The 19402-nt window shown below is 38.5% G+C and overlaps 1 protein-coding gene across 2 annotated transcripts; it reads left to right on the top strand.

The window, feature by feature from the left end:
* Positions 1-2960: 2960 nt before the first annotated feature.
* Positions 2961-5998, top strand: arpc5a (actin related protein 2/3 complex, subunit 5A). 2 transcript variants are annotated; one of them, XM_064338576.1, is made up of 4 exons: positions 2961-3260; positions 4229-4301; positions 4773-4949; positions 5185-5998. In XM_064338576.1, exons 1-4 carry the CDS (start codon positions 3121-3123, stop codon positions 5245-5247), a joined length of 453 nt encoding a protein of 150 aa, XP_064194646.1. In that variant the 5' UTR covers positions 2961-3120; the 3' UTR covers positions 5248-5998. The 2 variants fall into 2 exon arrangements, with proteins under 2 accessions (XP_064194646.1, XP_064194647.1); XM_064338577.1 differs by lacking the exon at positions 2961-3260 and adding an exon at positions 3772-3827 and having other exon boundaries at positions 4193-4301.
* The last annotated feature ends 13404 nt before the right edge of the window (positions 5999-19402 follow it).

Here is a 19402-nt window from a genome sequence, read left to right as displayed (position 1 = left end):
GATATTATGTTGACTTTCAGTAGTCTGCTGCCACTACTTTCAGACAAATAGCGTGAAGTTTCCAATCACCCTGAAGTCCGGGGAAGCAGAATGCAGAATACAGACCCTGGTTTCTTGTGCTAGCAAACACCAGGCTCATTTTGAATGACTAATAAAGTTGCAGTGATTATTGATCATTGATACATCTGCTCCAATATCTTTAGTTATTTACCTGCGCAAGACTCAGGATGCTACATGAACAAACTCTCCGAAATGACACTAACTTGCCAAATCCATATTCACTGCCATCCAGTCAGTGGGTCAGTGGCCAGACCTTCTGTGGCCTGACAAACATATGTGAATCTGGTTGAGTAACCGAGCATGTATTCCAAAGGAGAGCTAGAAGCATAGATGCCTACAACTTGGCAGGATTGTACAGTATATTAAATACCATGACCATGTTGTCAATTTTTGTGTTCTGTAGACTGAGGTACAACTCAGCCAGACAGTGCCCATGTTTGCAGTGCACATTTCATATCAGGTCAGAATAAAATGCCATTAACCACTGCTAGTCAAAAATCATTTTGATCACAGAAACTATTTTAGCTAGCCTGTTTCCTGGTAAAATACATTGCTTTGGCTGGATATAGCCACAGCAAATGCTGGGCCAGTTGTGATAAGACACACTATCAGCCAAAAAGAAAAAAAAATGTCAGAAAAAGTGTATTTTAAAAAATGACAATAGGCATGTCGACCGAACTACGGCTGTCATTTGGCCTACATCCTAAAATACACCCAGCACTGTCAAGCAAGGCATTGGACACCTCAAGGCCTTCTGATATCATTCTAATGTCATACATAAATAACTCTGCACTGTCTAGTATCAATGTGAATTTTTTTTCTCAGTTCCTAAAGTCTGGTTGCTCCTTCAAAGTTTCTTTTAAATGACTTGGCGTATGTGCACAAAAGTTACTCAGTTCCTTTCATAGTTATTTTTTCTTTTGGTGAAGGCCAGTTCCTCTGAATGGCTCTCTGTACCACAGGCTATTTTGCTTTATTGAGCCTGCAAGCTTCACTCTGCCCTATGATGCTTGCCTCAGAAAGTTTCAATTTCGAGTACAGTGCCTCCCTAGAATGTTCACACCATTCTACACTAGCCACCTTTTCCTTGATGCTGGCAAGAGCATCACGGAGCTCCTTCTGTACAGACTGGGGGTTCGTCCTCTAGCCGCACAAGTCATTCGGAAAGCATTTCTCATCGATGGGGCATCGTAGTAAGTCATACTTTCTCATAGAGGATTTAGCATAGCGAGTGCCCACAGTGTGTTCATGCGTGGCTCTTTCTCTAGCAGACTGGAAGAATTGTAGACTCTGCTAAAACACCGAGTCATTTTTCTGTTGTTATCAGAGGCTGGGTTTCAGCAGTCTAGTCATCAAAGACTTGCTTGGTGCAACATTTCAGTCCGGGACCTCTGTATATGATAGACTGGTAGACTGTCTATTCCCCTCAGATATTTATTTAGTTTGCAAGCTCATACTGAATCAATTGCATGCCCAACAGAATTAAACAGGAAGCACCACACTCTCCGCCTGTGAAGTCTGGGGTATTCCAGCACGAGCACAGTCACCACTTGCAGCCAAGACCTGGTCTAGGTTTGCATAGAGGAATGGCTTAATGCAAATGAGACCACTATCAAAAGACAAAGAGGAAAATGCCTGGAACAAATGTGTTCTACAGAACTGTTACAAAATGTTGTATCTGGAAAATGTTTGTTTGGAATACATTGCACATATGTCACTACTACCAGCAAAAATAAATAATGAGAAAATATTACTATTATGAACTGAAATAATATTTAATTGATCATTTATTTCAGTGCACATCTGAGCATACAGTATGCATAAAAGACTGCATGTTTGTAGGCTAATCTCTTATGGTAGTCATATTAAGAACCCTGCAATGGTATCAGGGTTTTAGTGGTCTTCTGTTATACACTGTATGGTGTGATTACCCCACCCTAGAGTTAATCAGATAAAACACCCTGTGAGTGCATGCTCTACTTCAGTTTTTTCTTAAGGGTGCAATGTGTGTCAAATTTGGACCTGTCAAAATGGAGGACAATTTATGTTCAGCCTGAAAGTTGCACGAACATGGACGAAGACAGAAGACTCAGCTATGATGGAATTCAAGCCATTGCCTGCAGCATTTCAACAAGATGTGGGAAGCAAATTCAATAATTCCTTCGTATCTGAGCTATAACTATGTCAAGAACACTGTTTTCGTTTTGTTTGTTTGTTGTGATTTTACTTGCCTGCTCTGGTTTGTACAGCACTTTGGTCAACGTGGGTTGTATTTCAATGTGCTTTATAAATAAATTTGACTTGACATGACGACTTAAATACTGTAAAACGAGTAAAATAAATGTATTTAAGCGGACTTCTTCTTTCAACTATATTGATTATGCAATCTCTCCACTGACGAACATATTAGTATATATTCTAATTACATCGTGTGATCATCGAAGAATTTGCTTTGAACTTCGGTGGATTTTTTGAATTGACATTAGCATGCTTTGCGTTTTATCGCCACCTGCTGTTTATAACTGGTATTATAGAGAACACATTACCAATTTACTCTATGAATTCGCCTAACTGGTTATTAGCTCTAACAATTCTAGCTCTTTTACATTTAATTTCAGTGTAAAAAAAAAGACACTCATTCTCTATTTTGAATGATGATTTAGTCCTAGAGTGAGTAATGAGTGGGCTATGAGTTGATTAGATCGGGGTTAGTTCTGTGAAAATGCTTTGTTTGTGTGGTGACAATGATTTTGTCATTGTGGGGATTTTTGAATGGTGTGGATTGGCTGGAGTGATGGAAGATACTTCTATGCGGCGAACAGCAGACTATAAATAATTCGTCCTGAGCAACTAATTGTCAACTTTCTATTCTGTCTTCACATGGAGGGGTTTATGGAGATACGAGTTTTCACCGCTGGGGGCGCTGAAATACGGAAGTAAATATAAATTAGTAGAGAAAGGAAGTAAGTGAGGAGAGCGAAATAAATTAGTAAAAGCGGCTCGATTCGTATACTTAAGCTATTTTTTGGGGGCAGTACGTGGATTTTAAATATCTGCACAATGTCGAAGAACACCGTGTCCGATCGTTTCAGGAAGGTAGATGTAGACGAATACGACGAGAATAAGTTTGTCGACGAGGAGGACGGTGGAGAAAACCAACTCGGTCCAGACGAAGCAGAAGTCGATTCGCTGATCAGACAATATCCTTCGAAACATTATATTGAATAAACTTAATGACTTGACAGGTAACTTGCTACGAGTTTTAACCAACGTAGAATGTCCAGTATGCATTAGTGGTTCGCTAAGGTATTGTATGTATACTTTTCGCTCCGACAGCAGTGATAAATGTGGGTTCACGCATAGCAGGGTGTGGTGTATGGGTTCTCCATTCATTCTCATTCACTGTTAATTTAATATTTGTTTGTGATTGTAGCCAAGCTGCTTTTGCTTTTAGCTTAAATGGACAGACTATAATCATATTTTAGTATATAATTTGATCCTGCAGGTTTTTGCAATTAAGTTCTGAGGAAATAGTATTTGTATGATAAGTTGCTCGTGCATTTGTGTCCTGAACCAATACATTAACGTTTTATACTGGAAACACTATTTTACTGTGTTAGATAGTCCCTTAGTTCATTTAGAAATAGTTAGTGTAGCTAGCTGGGTTGCTACATTTCGAGGTTTCGGCCTCTTGATTCCATGGACTGTTGCAGAGACTTGTTGATAATGAACACATTCACATTCCAGGCATTCTATAGGACATGCAGGTATGGCAGTCTTAGGTTTCCATGTTGAGTCCAACGGAGTTTGAGATTGCTCCATTATTATTAGTATTATTATTATTATTATTATTATTATTTTATTTATTTTAAGAATTATTATTTTATTTTTTTACATTTTCTAATTGTTTGCCATTGTTATATTAGTTATATTAGTTTCTCTGGAGTAATAAAAACTGAATTTAGTGCCACAAATTTACAAATGAAAATGAGAACGTTTATGTGCACAGCTCACTTTTGGCTTGTGCAGTCATTTTGGAGACACTTTCCAGATGTGATGTATGCTTGGTTTCTGGTGCTCTGAGTTACTCCTGCCACATTCCACACTGCTAGAATGTTCTCTTGAATTACAGTGCTACCACATTGCTTCCCTTAACTCCTCCTGGCACGGGTAATTTGATGGATGCCCTGCAGGCAGTTCTGAAGAACCCACCAATAAACACAAAAAACCAGAATGTTAAGGTGAGGGGTTAAGGCTTTAACCTGCCCTGGAGCTGTAATATATAATGCATTGAACTGTATGACCTCTAATAAGAAGCAGAACAGAGTCATCTCAGATTGCAAAGTGATATATTATTATTGTACATAACCTGTTCATTTCATGGCATTTGCAGTATTAGCCTAACTGTAGCATACCACTCATAAAGTTGGGTGACCAGGCAAAATATTTTAAATAATCCGATAAATTATTAGCCTTGTGAAGATATTGTTCAGTTATAAATGTGATTCATTTTTGTAACATAAGGCTAATCTTGTGTTTCATATGAAAGTATGTTCTGTGACTTACGCATTTTAAACCCAAGTATCATGTTCTGGCTGAGTACGAGCAAGGTACACTAGCAGTCATTTTAATAGATGTACCAAAGTTAACCTCAAGGGGCAGTAAACTCCAAATGTTTCACGCAGTGACCCTCTTTCTGTCTGCCTGCATAGGAACGGGCTGAAGACCTGGTTCTGAATGTCCTCACCTCCTTCAAGAGCAGTGACATTGAGAAGGCGGTGCAGACACTGGGCAAGAACGACGTGGACCTCCTCATGAAATACATCTACAAAGGGTTTGAGAAGCCCTCTGAAAACAGCAGCGCTACCCTCCTGCAGTGGCATGAGAAGGTAAATGCACTCTTTGACCAGTGCTCAGAGCATTGTGGGTCTCGCAACAATTTAAGCAGGCAAATCCCTTACCTGGCTGAAGACAGCTGCAGTTTTGGATCAGGGGTTCAACTTAAAAACAAGTTTGTCTGTTTGGTGTGCAGCTGACCCCATCACCTTTTGTAATTTAATGTATTTTTTTTAGTGAATGACTACAGGAACCCTTAAGATTAATGAGACGAGTTTTGTGTTCCAGGCCTTATCTGCTGGTGGAGTGGGCTCCATAGTGCGGGTACTGACTGCCAGGAAAACGGTCTAATCTAACCGACAGAGAGAAAGGGATTTGCTGGTACAAAGTCCCTAACCTGGTTCACCAGGACTGTGAGGGTCTCCCTTCTGATGGATCCTCATCACTTTTTCCCTGCTTGCTTCAAACCCCTCCCCCTTTCCCCCTGATTGGACAGCCTGCGTGATCACATGACAAAAGGTTCCCCTGCCCTTCCAAGCCTGAAGCAATCTATGCAGAGCCCACTACGCTCAGTGGTCTGGCCCTGCCTGCAGATGTGTCAGCAGGCTTCAAAAGAGGGAGGAAATGCCAAAAAACCAGCCAGCAGCTACTTTTAGAGGCTCATTAACTAATTATTAGGTGACTCCTTGACTGTGGTGCAAAAGGCTAGTGACTACCATCACCGTCAGGGACAGTTAAAGCCATTTTCCATGATTGTGAATACACTTGGCCCTTGCATCACGTGAAAGCTGACTGGCCAGTTTGCCAGAATTCTACACATGCCATAATAATCCTCTGTCAGTCACTGCTGGACAGTTCTACAGCAGGAAATGCCAGAATCCCTCATGGTATGGATAGGCTGGCCATTCTGATGATCCACAGTATGCTGCTTTCTTGCTTTTCAATATGGCTTGTCCCCCACAATTACATGCGCCAGACTGGTTTCTGATTCCCGAATATTTTTATGGACCAAAATTTCTTTGATAAATAAAACTTTTTCCACTAGAAATTGGTATGTTAAAAAATTGATTGTCCTCAATAAACATAACAGTGCAATAATAAACATTGTGTCAGCGTGATTAAAATTTTCTATTGCAATATATTAATTTGAGCAAGAAATAGGCCAGGATTGTCTAACTGAAATAGCTTTATAATAAACTTTGTAAGATATAAGCATGCTGTTCGTTTGGTGGACAGCCATTTGCATTCCTGTTGCGGCAACTGAGATAAACAAAAAATGTCTTGAAGTTTAAAGGAAACAAAGGAAAGTTTTTTTTTCCAGTTTTGGCCAAATTACTTTGCAATTTTATAATCTTGTTTTTTTTTTTGCCATATCAAATTAGCAGTGGTTTCTCGATCTTTGACAAACTACACACTCACTTTGGCTGGCCAATATTTTATCTTACTCTCATTAGCCCTATAAGCTATTCATGAGCTATTCTGGGCTGGCTTGATATGGGAAACATCACATTTGGTCAGATCCTCTTTAGCATATTAGTTTAACTCCCCTGACCCAGGCTTCAGAAGAGAAACTACATTGTCCTGTTAATGAGGTTACAATGTCTTGATTTATGAAAGAAACTGGTTATTAACATTTTTAATGTTATTTTATAATGGAATAAAAAATCATTAGTGTGGTACAGTAGATTTTTGTGACAGTTTCCTAGTTTGTTAAAGACACAAACTGCTGAGTGTATCATTCTGCTGTGTAATGCTGTTACTGCTGAGTCCACATTTGAGACGTGGAGCTATGAGCATAGCATGAAAAACTGATGGGTGTTAATAAATAGGGAGAAAAGAGAAAAGGCATTATATTATTTTGCATTATGATATATATATATATATATATATATATATATATATATTATGATCTATAACATTTTCATGGCCACACTGTTAATGTTAATTGTGAGAATATACAGAAACGTTTCAATATTTACCCGGGTTGGAGCTACGGATTTATGCTACATATGCACAACCAGAGAGTAATACCAGAAATGAGGATTTCATTAATTGTCTTACATTATTGTAAAAGTGAGTATTTAGGATAACTAGAAGCTTGGCCATTAATAAGACAATACTTTGCAAAAAGCATTAACAATTAAGCAAATTATGGGTATTTGTTGAGTCTAAATTTCTGGTGAAAAGTAGAAGATAACCACTGTTAGAGACACTTTCAGCTGTGTAGTGCAATAAACACCGTCTGTTAGTAAATAGAAAAAACGGAGCTGTGTCATTAGGTTTAATGGAGGCAATGGGGTAAGTGTACAAGCATGGTTCATTAAACTGAAGTGGGACCAACCCAAAGCTCTGTTGAGCATGACATCCAATTTCAATGGATGAAAAATCCAAGTTTGTTTTAGATGAGTTGCTTAATGGCAGTAAGTAATTAAGAGTGGTCTGAAAGAATAATTGGAATACTGTGATTTGGAACGATTGATGCTGGGAGCTACTTTTTTCAGTTTCATTGCCCTCCCAGTCAGTCTAGATATCCAAACCAAACTTATAGCCCACAGTTACTGAATAACCCTGAACTGCCTGTGGCCCTGCGTAAAGCTATAAAACTTCATGTGCAATACAAACACTCAGGAAGCCATGTCTGGGAAATAACACATCATTGCGCAATGTTTTAATTTTTTTACTTTAAAAAATCAGATAATTATAATTTGATATTGACAATTAAATATGTTAATTAGTAGTAGCTTTGGTACAACTAATAGTTATGGTATATTACAAGTATTGTAAACTTTCTGGAGCATGAGGTGTGTGTGCATTCCATGACCCTAAATATTGCGACCTATACATCAGCTGTTAGAATATGAGAATACACTGAAGCAACCCCCTTATAAATTAGAAAAGTTCTTGAATGGAAATTACGATTTCCCTTCAGCTCAACTGAGCTGAACATTATCTCTGTTACTCTAGCATGAGCTGCTGGTATTCTATGGTATTTTATTAGTTTCCTTCTCACAATTCAATTATATCCTCTCAATATAACATAAGATATTAATACAAAATAATAAGAACATCGAAATGATAAAATTCAAACATTAATTCAGCGCGATCTATTTGAAAACGTATATATGCACACCAAGGTTCTCTTGCGTTCCCTTTTGAGTGGTTGGTATTTGCTGCACCTAGGTTTGACATGCTGTCATGCTCGTGCTCTCATCTGTACTGAACAGAACGGAGTCAGTTTGCTGGATCATATTAATCTTAAACAGGTCTTGTGAAACTTTAACTGCAGCCATTCAATTCTAGATAAGCCTGAATGTCAAGCCAAACTGAATGTCAAATGTCTTTCATAAGGCATTTGTCAAAAAGGCAACACTTTTGTGTTTGCACTGACTGAACACAAACGTTCCCACTGCGCATGGAAAAAACACCGTAATAGAAATACCTTTATTTATACCTTCAATAAGTATTTTTGGAAAGTACACGTCAGCCCCAGATATAGTTCATAGATGTAATTGTGAGGTATGACCACAAGAGGGAGTGTAGCACTACATAATAATAAAAAAAGTTAATCGCTAATGCAAGTACAGTTCAACTCCTTCATCGAAGTGACTGCATCAATGGCAACAAAGGATGATTGGCCAAATATATATATATATATATAATTGTCGCTGTCATTAATTTTCATCCATTCATTTCGCTACTATATACTCTGTTTAATAACTGTGCGTCGTAAAGACGTTTTCCTAGATTGATGTGCCCTTTTCTCACTTTCAGCACCTGCTCCTCCAAAGCTCTCTGCATAGTCCTGATCAAATGATTACGTAAATACCCGCAAAACATGTGCTTTAACTGAATGGCTTCAACACGTAGATTCACTTTTGAATCTCACTGATCTGGCAGCAGCGATACTTGGAGCTGAATCAAGCATTATGCATAGCCCACAGTGAGATGAGGTGATAGTATTTTAAAGCCTGGGAAAATATACATGCAAACCTTACATAAAATATATCCATCTAAATTCCTTCTCAGCGCATTTTTGCTAAATACCACTGTGCATTTCTGGCTTTTCAAATACATCAAGTTGTATATGATATTCTCAGACTGCAGGCACCTCTGATGAATTGTCTTCACAAGCCAGATCTTCCCAGCTACTGCAGACCGCGTGCGTTTTTGGCATGACTCGGTGTGTTGGGGCCGGTTGGGGCGCAAACCGCACCGCTGAACAGATTTAAGTTGTATAACGTTTTTTGTTATGCAACCCACCTCAAGTTGCTGCGCCACAATCACCACCCTCCCCCACCTACCAAACAGTCGATCACAGAGCCCAGGAAAGAGAAGTCGGTAATGGGAGGAAATTAGCTTCCTGTTCTTCACGAGTCCTTGCCAGAGGACATTCACAAATGACTAACACTACTTCTTTTTGTAGTCGTGGGGACCTCTAGTCGTCATGGTGACATGCTGTGAATGGTTGAATATCGTTAGCGGATACAAATCTGACTGTTTTTGATGTCAGCTAAAAGGTGCTAGCTACTACTCAGATTCAACTGTTGTTGTTGTACTGAACTTCCCCTACATGGAAAACTGATTCTGGGTATTTCAGGCAAAATAAAAAGGAGCTCTGGTCACTGCTATTTGGATATAGGCCTACTGCCTGATTCAGAAACACAGTAACTACAAAAAGATGCTTAAAGCCTTTATTGACACAAGATTTAGTACTTTATTGAATCTCCTATGCAATGTTAGTTAAGGACACACTGCAATGTGGAAGGACTGAATCTGACCACGGAAGCATAGCAATCTGTTGAAATAGCCTTCTGTGTCACCAACATTTGGATGTGAATCAAAGATGAGGTCTTCCTCTTTTTGTTTTGTAGTCCTTTCCAAAAACATGAGGAAAAAATAACGCTCAACTTGTTATTTCCACTTTCTCAGGCCATTTATTTTCTGGTTTCACAAGGGAAATTCATGGCTGGAAGTTGAACTTGTTACACTCTTGGCATTGTTTTGGTCACAGGCCTCTACCTCTCCAGTGCTGTAGTGCTGTTGGTCAAAGCTTTCTGGGTGACATCAGCGTCACAGGGTTGGAACCTGGCCGTGAAAGCACCCAACACTGCTGCATTGCATCTTCTCCGTTTTTGGCTATTCAGTACCTTAAATCCCTGGATTAAAACTGACCTAATCCCCACCAAAACCATCCTTTGTGTCAAACTGCCACGTATGAAGCCGCCTGGCAGCAGCCTTTTTGTGCAGGAGAGCAAGTGTGTTTAGTAACCATCCATTTCACAACCTGGCAGCCCTATTCATACCCGTTCGCTGAAGAATCCCTCTCTTAGCCAAAAACAAGGCCAGTGAAAACAGTCAGATTCAGGCTGGGGCCGGCTGCCAGAGAGCAGCATCGCCATTGTTCTGCTAACTGACTGGTCTCGCTTCTACATAAACACACAGCACACACAAACACACATTCACTCGCTGGGCAGCGCGTGGATTCACACACAGACACATTTACACGCACTATCAAAGAGAGCAACACATTCAGGGAGACCCACGCACACAGAAACAGACACACGCCCACTTTCACACACAGACACATGCGCACACATAAATATAAACAGGCAGACGCACGCTGAAACAGAACCATATATGCAGAGAGAGACGTGTGCAAAGGCCCATTGGAACAGACACATACACATACACACACACACACACCCGCAAACACACAGTGCTGAAAAGATGACAGCAGCATTTCCTTTGAGCCCTCGGCTAACTTTTACGCTGTTTGTAAATAACGGGAACATTGTGGAAAGGAATGCGGACTGATTCCATGGAATGTGGTGCAGCTGCGGCCTGGAGTTGAATACAGCATGGAAGTCACAGATGGCCAGCAGTTTCAGAGAGATAAGCAGTACATGCGATGTGTCTGCTGGAACTTCACACATGCCACAGTCCGGGAGAAACTGCCTTCCTGTATGGAACCCCCTGATCCAAATACAAAGCTAAGAGACCTTTGAGAGCATTTCAATGGCAGTTTTCATATTTTATGCATGTATATTTACAAAAAAATACATTTTACCCAAATTTTTCCTTAAAGTCGACACGCAATTACATTTATTTTTTTTCTTGCAAATTCAGCAATGATCAGAAATGCCAAGTCAAACTTTTTATTGAAAAAGTGACACTGACTGTGAGTCTATTTGTACGTCAGCGTTAAGGCCAGATGTTGACTGAATTGATGCCTTTGTGTCCTTAGCCACAACACATGCTGTCCTAGAATGGGGCAGACTGATTCCACAGTTCCCTGCATCTGACTTGGTGGACTTGGTCCCCTGTGCTGGAGGTTGTGGGAAATGTGGGCACTTGGCCAAAGCACACAGCTGGAGAAAAATAATGGCAGGAACCAGAGAGAGGAAGAGGCAGGTATAAGGGGAGAGAGTAACAGAAATGGAGCAGGAGTGAGAGAGACAGGATAGCTCAAAAAAGACCACTGAGAAAAAATAAGAAAAAAATTGACACTAACCTTGAAATGATAAAACAATCCTGCATCATCGGATCAAGCTTTTCAGACTTCGTATCACTCCCACTGGGAAGAACCTCCTAAAACAAAAACCCTCTCCTCATCAGAGCCAGAGATTTACTGGCTTATTTTTTTTTTAATTCCTCAGAGTTATTATTAAGTTTACTAATACCATCAGTGAGTTTCAATCAGGACACCTTCAGTGACTCAGAAATAACACAACACCTATGTCCTCTCAAAGAGATGAGAGGGAGAGATTGTGTTCTTCCAGAAAAGCTTATCTGCCTTTCCAAAAAAAAGGCATGTCTGAACTGAAGTGAATTCAGCAGAGGGAGCGATATACAGACAGAGAGAAATGGGACAGTGCAGAGATGATGAGAATGAGAGAAAAAGTTGGAAATTGGAGAAAGAAAGAGAGGGAGCAGTCTCATACCAAATAAAGAGAACTGCCTGCTCATTATTCACCTAAGGGCCAGCAGATGCCACAAAAGCACTTCATACCTCTAAAAAATGCTTTACCTGTCTATACTGTAAGTAACGGTTATTTTTCCTTTTCTATTTTATTTCAGAGTTCTCTTTTTTAAATGTCATAGTTTATCAGCAGTGACTATTATTGCAAGCTTGTGTAACTGTAGCCTATTTTTAGTTCCCTATGCATTTGTTAGGCTAATGACTCAGTGACAGATACATTTGCTATGTAAAATAGATTTTATACATTGTGATAAGCAAGCTTGCATGCAGCCCTGCTGTAGTATTGCAGTGGTAGCTGGAGCCACAAGGTTGGGCCATGGTGTGTTTTGTAACTTAAAAAAGAACGCAAATGCTACAGGTCAAGCTGATATATTTATATTGCCACCTCAAGGACTATGATAATGTAAATGAAGTTGGTCCTCCCACTGTGACTGCTATTACAGTTCTGGAGAATTGCTTGCGTGCCATTTCAGCTTTTCTGCAGAACAGTTACTGAGAGGTTTATCTTGCTAAAAGAATGCAGATATGTCATTCAGTTTGCCTCATGACCTTTAGTTGATCTCTTTTCATGTCACAAATATGACTATTTTGCCTGCAAAGAAAACTGAGAAAGAGAGATGGGGGGATTTAATTCAAGAACACTGGGTAGAGTGAAGAGAATTTAATTTTCCATCTTGAAATAACATTGTCTGACTGAGCAGCTCACACTCTGTCGCAGCAATTGCACATGTGCCAGAGAGAGCTAGCAACAGCTCAATGTGTATGTGAAGACATACTGGCTGGTAAAAAGTCTGTTGCATATTACTTTGTCTTGATGCTTCATGTTGTTATGTTATGTAATCAAATTGGGTTATTCATGGGTTCAGTCATTGCATCCTGAAACAGCCGTTTGAGACCTGGAGCCTGAAAAGGGGCCAGCATAACTGACAGCCAGCAAATGCAAATAAATAGCTTACCTGGAATGAGCAAAGGTGCATGAGTTTCAGAGAGACACGGCCGTTTGCGGAAAGTTTGAGTCATAAATGCAATGTTTTTATAGTTTTTTAGTTTAACTGGCACCATTAACAGAAAGAGAAAAATAAAAACGGAAATGTAGCAAACTTCATGGTTATTGACTTGGTGGCTGGTTACAGAGACATTGCAGTTTCTACATTGGAACTTTTCTCTCTGTTCCAAATGTATGTAGTCTGATTTCTGTTGCTTTATATAAAAACGATATTGCAGGTTAGCAAGGGGTGCATAGCACAGAGAAATTGATGCTTTTCAGGGTTTCCTACAGAAATAGCAGCAATGACCATGGACCACATGTAAACACACAGAACTGGGATTTAAAAATTTTAAATTGAAATATTTAATTTGTAAAACACTGGGTCATGCACACAGTTAATACTTGTTTTATTTTTATATGCCATTCATTAGGCCTTGTTGCACAATTGATTATACATTTGAGCATGTGTGAATGTCCAAAGGGTGTCTTTGAGAAATATGGTGCAATATGCAATGTTTATCTAATCACCATATTATAAGAGTGAACTCAGATCTAATCTACGCAATCACGAGTGGGACCTGAAAAAAACTACCCAAATTTAGCATTCATTCTTAGTCACAGTTCAGAGTCCATACCTCGTGGCAAGCATTTGGTGTGTGTGCTGCAGTGATGTAATTAATGTTGTATTTAAATATATATTTAAAAATCTGCTACATAAATAAATACAATCGTAATCAGAAAGACACAAAGGCAATCATTGAATTTAATGGAAATAGTGTAAAAAAAAAGACAGGATATAACAGACAGTTACTCATAAAACACTAACAGGACTTGTTGGTCCCATTGGGCTCTTGAAGTGTTGCAGCTTTTAACTTAAGTAGCAATGTGCTTCCATGACTGACATGAACCAGACCACACCTATGGTTTGGCCACATGGCTAAGGTAGCAAAACCTGAAATGGTAGCAATTCCAAATCCGCTTATGTGCCAGGGCTTCGTGAGTACATACAATGTGAAGGGACTCTGATGTCAATCATGAATGTGAAGTATGTTCACCTTTTTTCTTTCCTTTATTTTTGCAGAATTTTGTTTAATGGGCTTCAATTTTACAATTTCAAGAACAGCCATTATGGGCATTAGCAGATGCAGCATACATCGTGTAGCAGACGTGGATCTTGCTCCATTGTCATTTACTGTGCATGCCATGTAGGTAGGCTATATGCATCATTAGTTCAATGAGTTCCTGTTTGTTCTTAAGCCTATTAATAGAGTGAATGATGCTTTAATATTTGTTCCGTTGATTGTGTATTGGTATATAGTGCTTTGTAATCAAGGTTAAGATGATTTATGAATTTATGACGTACAGTACATTGAGTTCCATATGAGGTTGTATGATTTATCCCATCTCAATGCTAATTTGTTTTTTCAAAGGGTATTTTTTGTTAAAGGAAACAAGTATTATTTTTCCAATTTGTTACTTTAAGCGACAATAAGGAATGTACTGCTTTTTTGTTTTTAAAATGTATAAAGTAGTAGGCAACTGGCCTTCATTGTCCTTTAGGATGTGATACTGCGGTGGGACAGGACACATACACTACTTCATCTTCTTTTTCTTCTTCTTATCATTATTATTATTATGTCTGAATGCATAATCCCTTCATATTCACATAATCAAGTCAGTATAGTTATGGGAAGTCAAATTAGAAGTGAGGCATGATGACAAGAGATATGATAAAGAACTACCACATCAAGATGATAGTACAAATGCAACACAGAAGTGATTGATACAAGTGTAATGTGAAAATGCTGGAAGATCAAGATATAAGTGATATAAAACAGTGCTCTGGGATTGGGAGTAACCCAGCAGAGGAGTAGTGTTAGAGTTAGTCAAGGTGCAGTCTGAAAAGATTAACAAGCAGACATTCTAAATATGTAACAGTCAACACATGAAAAAGTTAGGTTATATGTGACCATTGTAAAACATATTTGTGCATCACTTCAATCATTTGTTTTGTATGAGATTTTTTATTGTCATATGTGTGTGTAATTTGTTATCAATATAGAATGGTGGCTTCTCAAAACATTGAAATATTTCCGCCAGTGAAGGCAACACTGTTCAGGTAAACAGTCTGGAAACTCTTTCATCCATTGATTTGAAGCTTTGATTTGGCTCCATCTCCATGAATAAGTAAAGTCCAGCTGATATTCAAAACTAAATATTTGTTCTCTGTCCCATTGCTTCTTTCCCACAGTTTGATTTTGGTATTGGGAGGTTGGCCTTGTGGATATTAATCTGAGATAAATAAAGTTTCACATCCGTTTTCTTAGGCAGAAGGGATTACTCTGTATAATAAACAGCCCGTCCTTTATACCAGTTCAGGTGTGTTTTGGAAGCTCCTGTAACCTTCAGATTGTTTATATGGTGGCTTCTCAAAGCATGTCTGCTTTGTAGTTGGCAAAAAGGGAAATGTCAACCATTGAGTCATAACAAGAGCAGGAATTCTTATCTTTTTCCTTTATTCTGTGGTGTTTGACAATGTCAACATTAAATGAGGGCAGCAAATGTGAAAAGGGGAAACGAGGGAAAAAAGCAATGTTTGTTTTGCAATGTTTTTGACATGACTTTTAGGAAGTGATTCCAAAAGCCCATACGGTTTGCAAACCTTGTTTTCTACTTACCTCACCTGCATACAGACAACAACAAAACTTGTGAAAGATTTGGAGGATGATACAGTCACCAAAAAGAAATTATTTTGGAAGAGCGGCAATAGGGTGAGCCAATCTGAAAAATGTTGAGTTTGAAAACAAAGCAAATAGCTGATGTAAACTGCACTTGACCAGTTAAATATAAATAATAATAAATGTCTGGTCTCTACTATCAGAACATAATTAAACATAAGCTACATGTTTAAAAAGAGTATTGATGGAATTCTGTATTATTTATTGATATATAATATATGTGATGATATATTTGCAGTAGTATTTCCATTTAATCTATTTCTAAAATGCTATTTAATGATTTGCATGGTATCATTAAGTTGTAGCTTATATTGCCAATATGACATAATTAATTTGCAAAACTCAAAAAACATAAATTTTTAGAAAGCATCAACAACAGCGATTATTATGGAGGCATGCAACCAGACTGTAGATATTGTAAATATTATTTTCATGGCTGGGTAGGAGTGGTGCCCTTCATACCTGACACCAAAACACGATACAAAGGTGCGGCCACTATGAACTAACCAAACATGTCATGTCTCTGTCAGCTAAAACAAAGAGAACATATTTGTGTTATATTTTAGAGAAAATTTTAAGCTTTATTTATTAAGAATTGTAATCATTTCAAACATGCTACTATGAAAGAAATGTGACTTCCAACACTAGCACAGTGTATGTTTATGATGTTTTTGACAGTTTTGGTGGCATGCCAAACATTTTAATAATAAGTTAGGGCAATCTTTATTTTTTTGTTTTAAATGCAACTTTTCCATGTTTTCAATTTTATATGCTACAAGCAAGCAACTTAGCATTAGTGCCTGCGCTTCTCATACATGATCTATGCACCATGCAGTCAGAACAGCACTGATGTTTTAATGTTTTTCTCTTCTTTTTTTTTTTGCTTTTGATACCAGACAGGAGATGTTATGGTTCAGTGCCTAACTTACATAATGTCGAGTACACTGACCTGAAGCACTGCCATTGTCTCTTTGTTCAAGATTCTTTAATCATTGTTTATACAGGGTCCACTGTGATAAGCCATCCTGCAAAGCTAAAACGAAATGGACTGCGTTACCCAGGGAGCACTTTAAAAGAGATGTCAAAGGAAATAAAATACATTTAGCAGACTGGTCAGCATATAATGACCAAGTGAATGAAGGAGAGAAAGACTGATGGAGGAAATGAATGAAGCAAAGAGTTTATATAGTGCATAAAGCATTTATGCAGTCTTCCTTCACAGTTAATTTGTATTTTATATTATTGTTTATTATTGAAATCATTGCATTGTGCCATTGTGCTAAAAATGTTTTGATTTCTTATATAATTCTGGTGATTTTAACATTGGTATTCCACAGAATGGGCTGTGAGCTAGTCAGAGGGGTATGTACTATGTAACTGTGCTTTGTATGTGCTCACCTTTATGGCATAATGTACCAGCAGATGCAAATGAGCCAGAAGCCTATTTTCTCATGCAGCGTCTGTTCACAGGACTCATGAAAGTAACCTGCCCATCATCACACTCCAGGCAATCCCCTCTTAAACCGGTTTCCTTTGAACAGCTACCCCTACACTTAATCCAGCAAATTCTGAATGTTTTATAATGGAAGGGGTAAGATTCAGCTGCTTTGTTGGAATGATATGTGCTGGTCCGATACACACACACACACACCCACACACACACACACACACACACACACATGTGCTTGTAGACCAGGCATCCCCAACTCTTGTTCTGGCGACCCACAGGTTCTGGGCAATTTTGTTGCTACTCAATATTAAACTGAACTGTAAAAACAGTCAACTTATTTCTGCTGGTTTCCTGGGTCTAAACTGGTTACATATTTTAAGGTTTTTAAAAAAAAATTGCAGCCTCTTCAATTCTGCAGTATCAGGGTTGGAGACTGTTAGGGCTCTCAGAGGAGATTATAGCACAATGAATTTTTACAAGTGATGAGTCTGTTCATTTGGACCAGTTGATTCTAAAAACATTCAGTGTGTGAGCTGCTTGAACCTTCAGTCCAATATTAAAATCTGCTGGTATATGCAAGTCAACAAATTTGTACGGATACACATACTATCTACAGAAGGCTGTGTAAGTCCTATTACATTTTTGTGTGTTTAAAAGTGAAATGATGATAATAATAATAAAATAAAAGATTAACTTTATTATGTTTATGGTCGAATGGCTCAATGTGATTAACTCTGGCAGCAAATAGAGCTTGAACATGATGAAGCACATGGTATTTATTTTAGGAAATCTTTAAAACATAATTTACCGTGGGTTGAGATGAGAAACCATTTCACCAAAACATTTTTCAAAGCAGATTAAATTGTCATTCTGTATTATTAATATTAATAATGTGAATATTTTTCGGCAATTGGGGAAATTACAAATATTTCTGCAGCCAGGCTTTGCCATAGATGGCCCTTATTTGCTGAGATTGCTCAAATGATCATGTATCTATTACTATTTCTTTTTATTTATTTTCTCAGTTCAGCATGCAAAACTAAAAAGCCATGTTATTGGCATCAGAAAGTAATGGAGAATTAGCTCCATGAACATGATGCTTAGAAATAGAGACCAATTCTAATGTAGCAACATTTAAATTCCAGCAAGTCCATCCATGAACATGATGCTTAGAAATAGAGACCAATTCTAATTTAGCAACATTTCAATTCCAGCAAGTCCATCCTATTACTGATATAGTCAAATTAAAAGCAAACAGTAAACAATGTAATTGTTGTTTAAAAAATGCTTGTCTATATTTCAAAGGTCACAGCTGCCATCAGTAGACCAACAAGGATAGTGTAGTCAAGTCAGTGCTTCACTCTTCAGTTCATTTATATTCTGCAGTGGTTTTGAAATATTTTTAATTCATACTTATACAATCTTACAAATTCAAACTGACAGTTTGAGATCCACGTATTTTTATGCGGAATCATTGATTATCTATTTGAAAAACAATAATGCTTTGTATCATTTTCTATGATGACCTTCAAGTGACCTTCAGCAGTCCATGCTCATTAAACTGTGAACATAGCCTGCTGTATCTCTACAAAGCCACGAGCCATCCAGCAAACAACTTGACTCCTGTTATTAGCATCCAAACATACAAACCACACAGACAATCGCAACAAACTTTGCTGGGCATGCTGCTAATAACAGGATTTACATATTAGGTTGTAACTCTTCTATTATGACACCACTGCTTGTTGCTTGCACATCCAATGTCTGTTGTCCAGTTCCAAGTCTGCAGAATCCATGCTCTCCTCTACAGCATGACAAGCTATTACAAAACCAGCTATGGGTACCAGAGGGGAATGAGATGTTGTGTAACGTTTCAGGGTGTCATGGTAGATCCCCCCTGGCTCTCTAACGTTACTGGGTAGTGTGGGCTGGAGAGAGAGGGGGTGGGGTTAAGTCCTTAGGGAAGGGCGCGGCCAGGTCTGATTGGGTATCAGGTTTATGGTCTTTTAATGTTTGTTTATCAATGGGTTATTGTATGTGTGTGGAATAAGTGTCAGCTGTATTGGAGGAGGTATTAAGGGTACCCTTATGTTCATTCATTCTTTCATTCATTCATCACCCTAATACAATACATAGCTATCGGTCATGCCAGTGCATCAGTGATTGGCATCTGATCTTATCCTGTTAAACCCATCCTCCATTGTCAAGTGTTTGTGTCCAGTGTGTGTAGGTGTCCTTGTGTGATTGGTCCTGGTTAGTTTAAATGTGGGTTTATTTAATGGGGTAGAGAGAGGGCCGATGGAACTCTTGCGAGGGCCAGTCGCTACCGGTTTTAATGCACCGCATCTTTT

This window comes from Anguilla rostrata, chromosome 6, assembly GCF_018555375.3.
Source record: "Anguilla rostrata isolate EN2019 chromosome 6, ASM1855537v3, whole genome shotgun sequence".
Lineage (NCBI taxonomy): Eukaryota > Metazoa > Chordata > Actinopteri > Anguilliformes > Anguillidae > Anguilla > Anguilla rostrata.
This window is presented reverse-complemented; position numbering and strand designations above follow the sequence as displayed.

Excerpts from the sequence above, each read along its gene's own strand:
- arpc5a (XM_064338576.1), top strand. The coding sequence starts at position 3,121 with ATGTCGAAGAACACCGTGTCCGATCGTTTCAGGAAGGTAGATGTAGAC. Across the intron at positions 3,261-4,228 it reads GTCGATTCGCTGATCAGACA|GGGTAATTTGATGGATGCCC; the intron begins ATATCCTTCGAA and ends TCCTCCTGGCAC. Across the intron at positions 4,302-4,772 it reads CAAAAAACCAGAATGTTAAG|GAACGGGCTGAAGACCTGGT; the intron begins GTGAGGGGTTAA and ends CTGCCTGCATAG.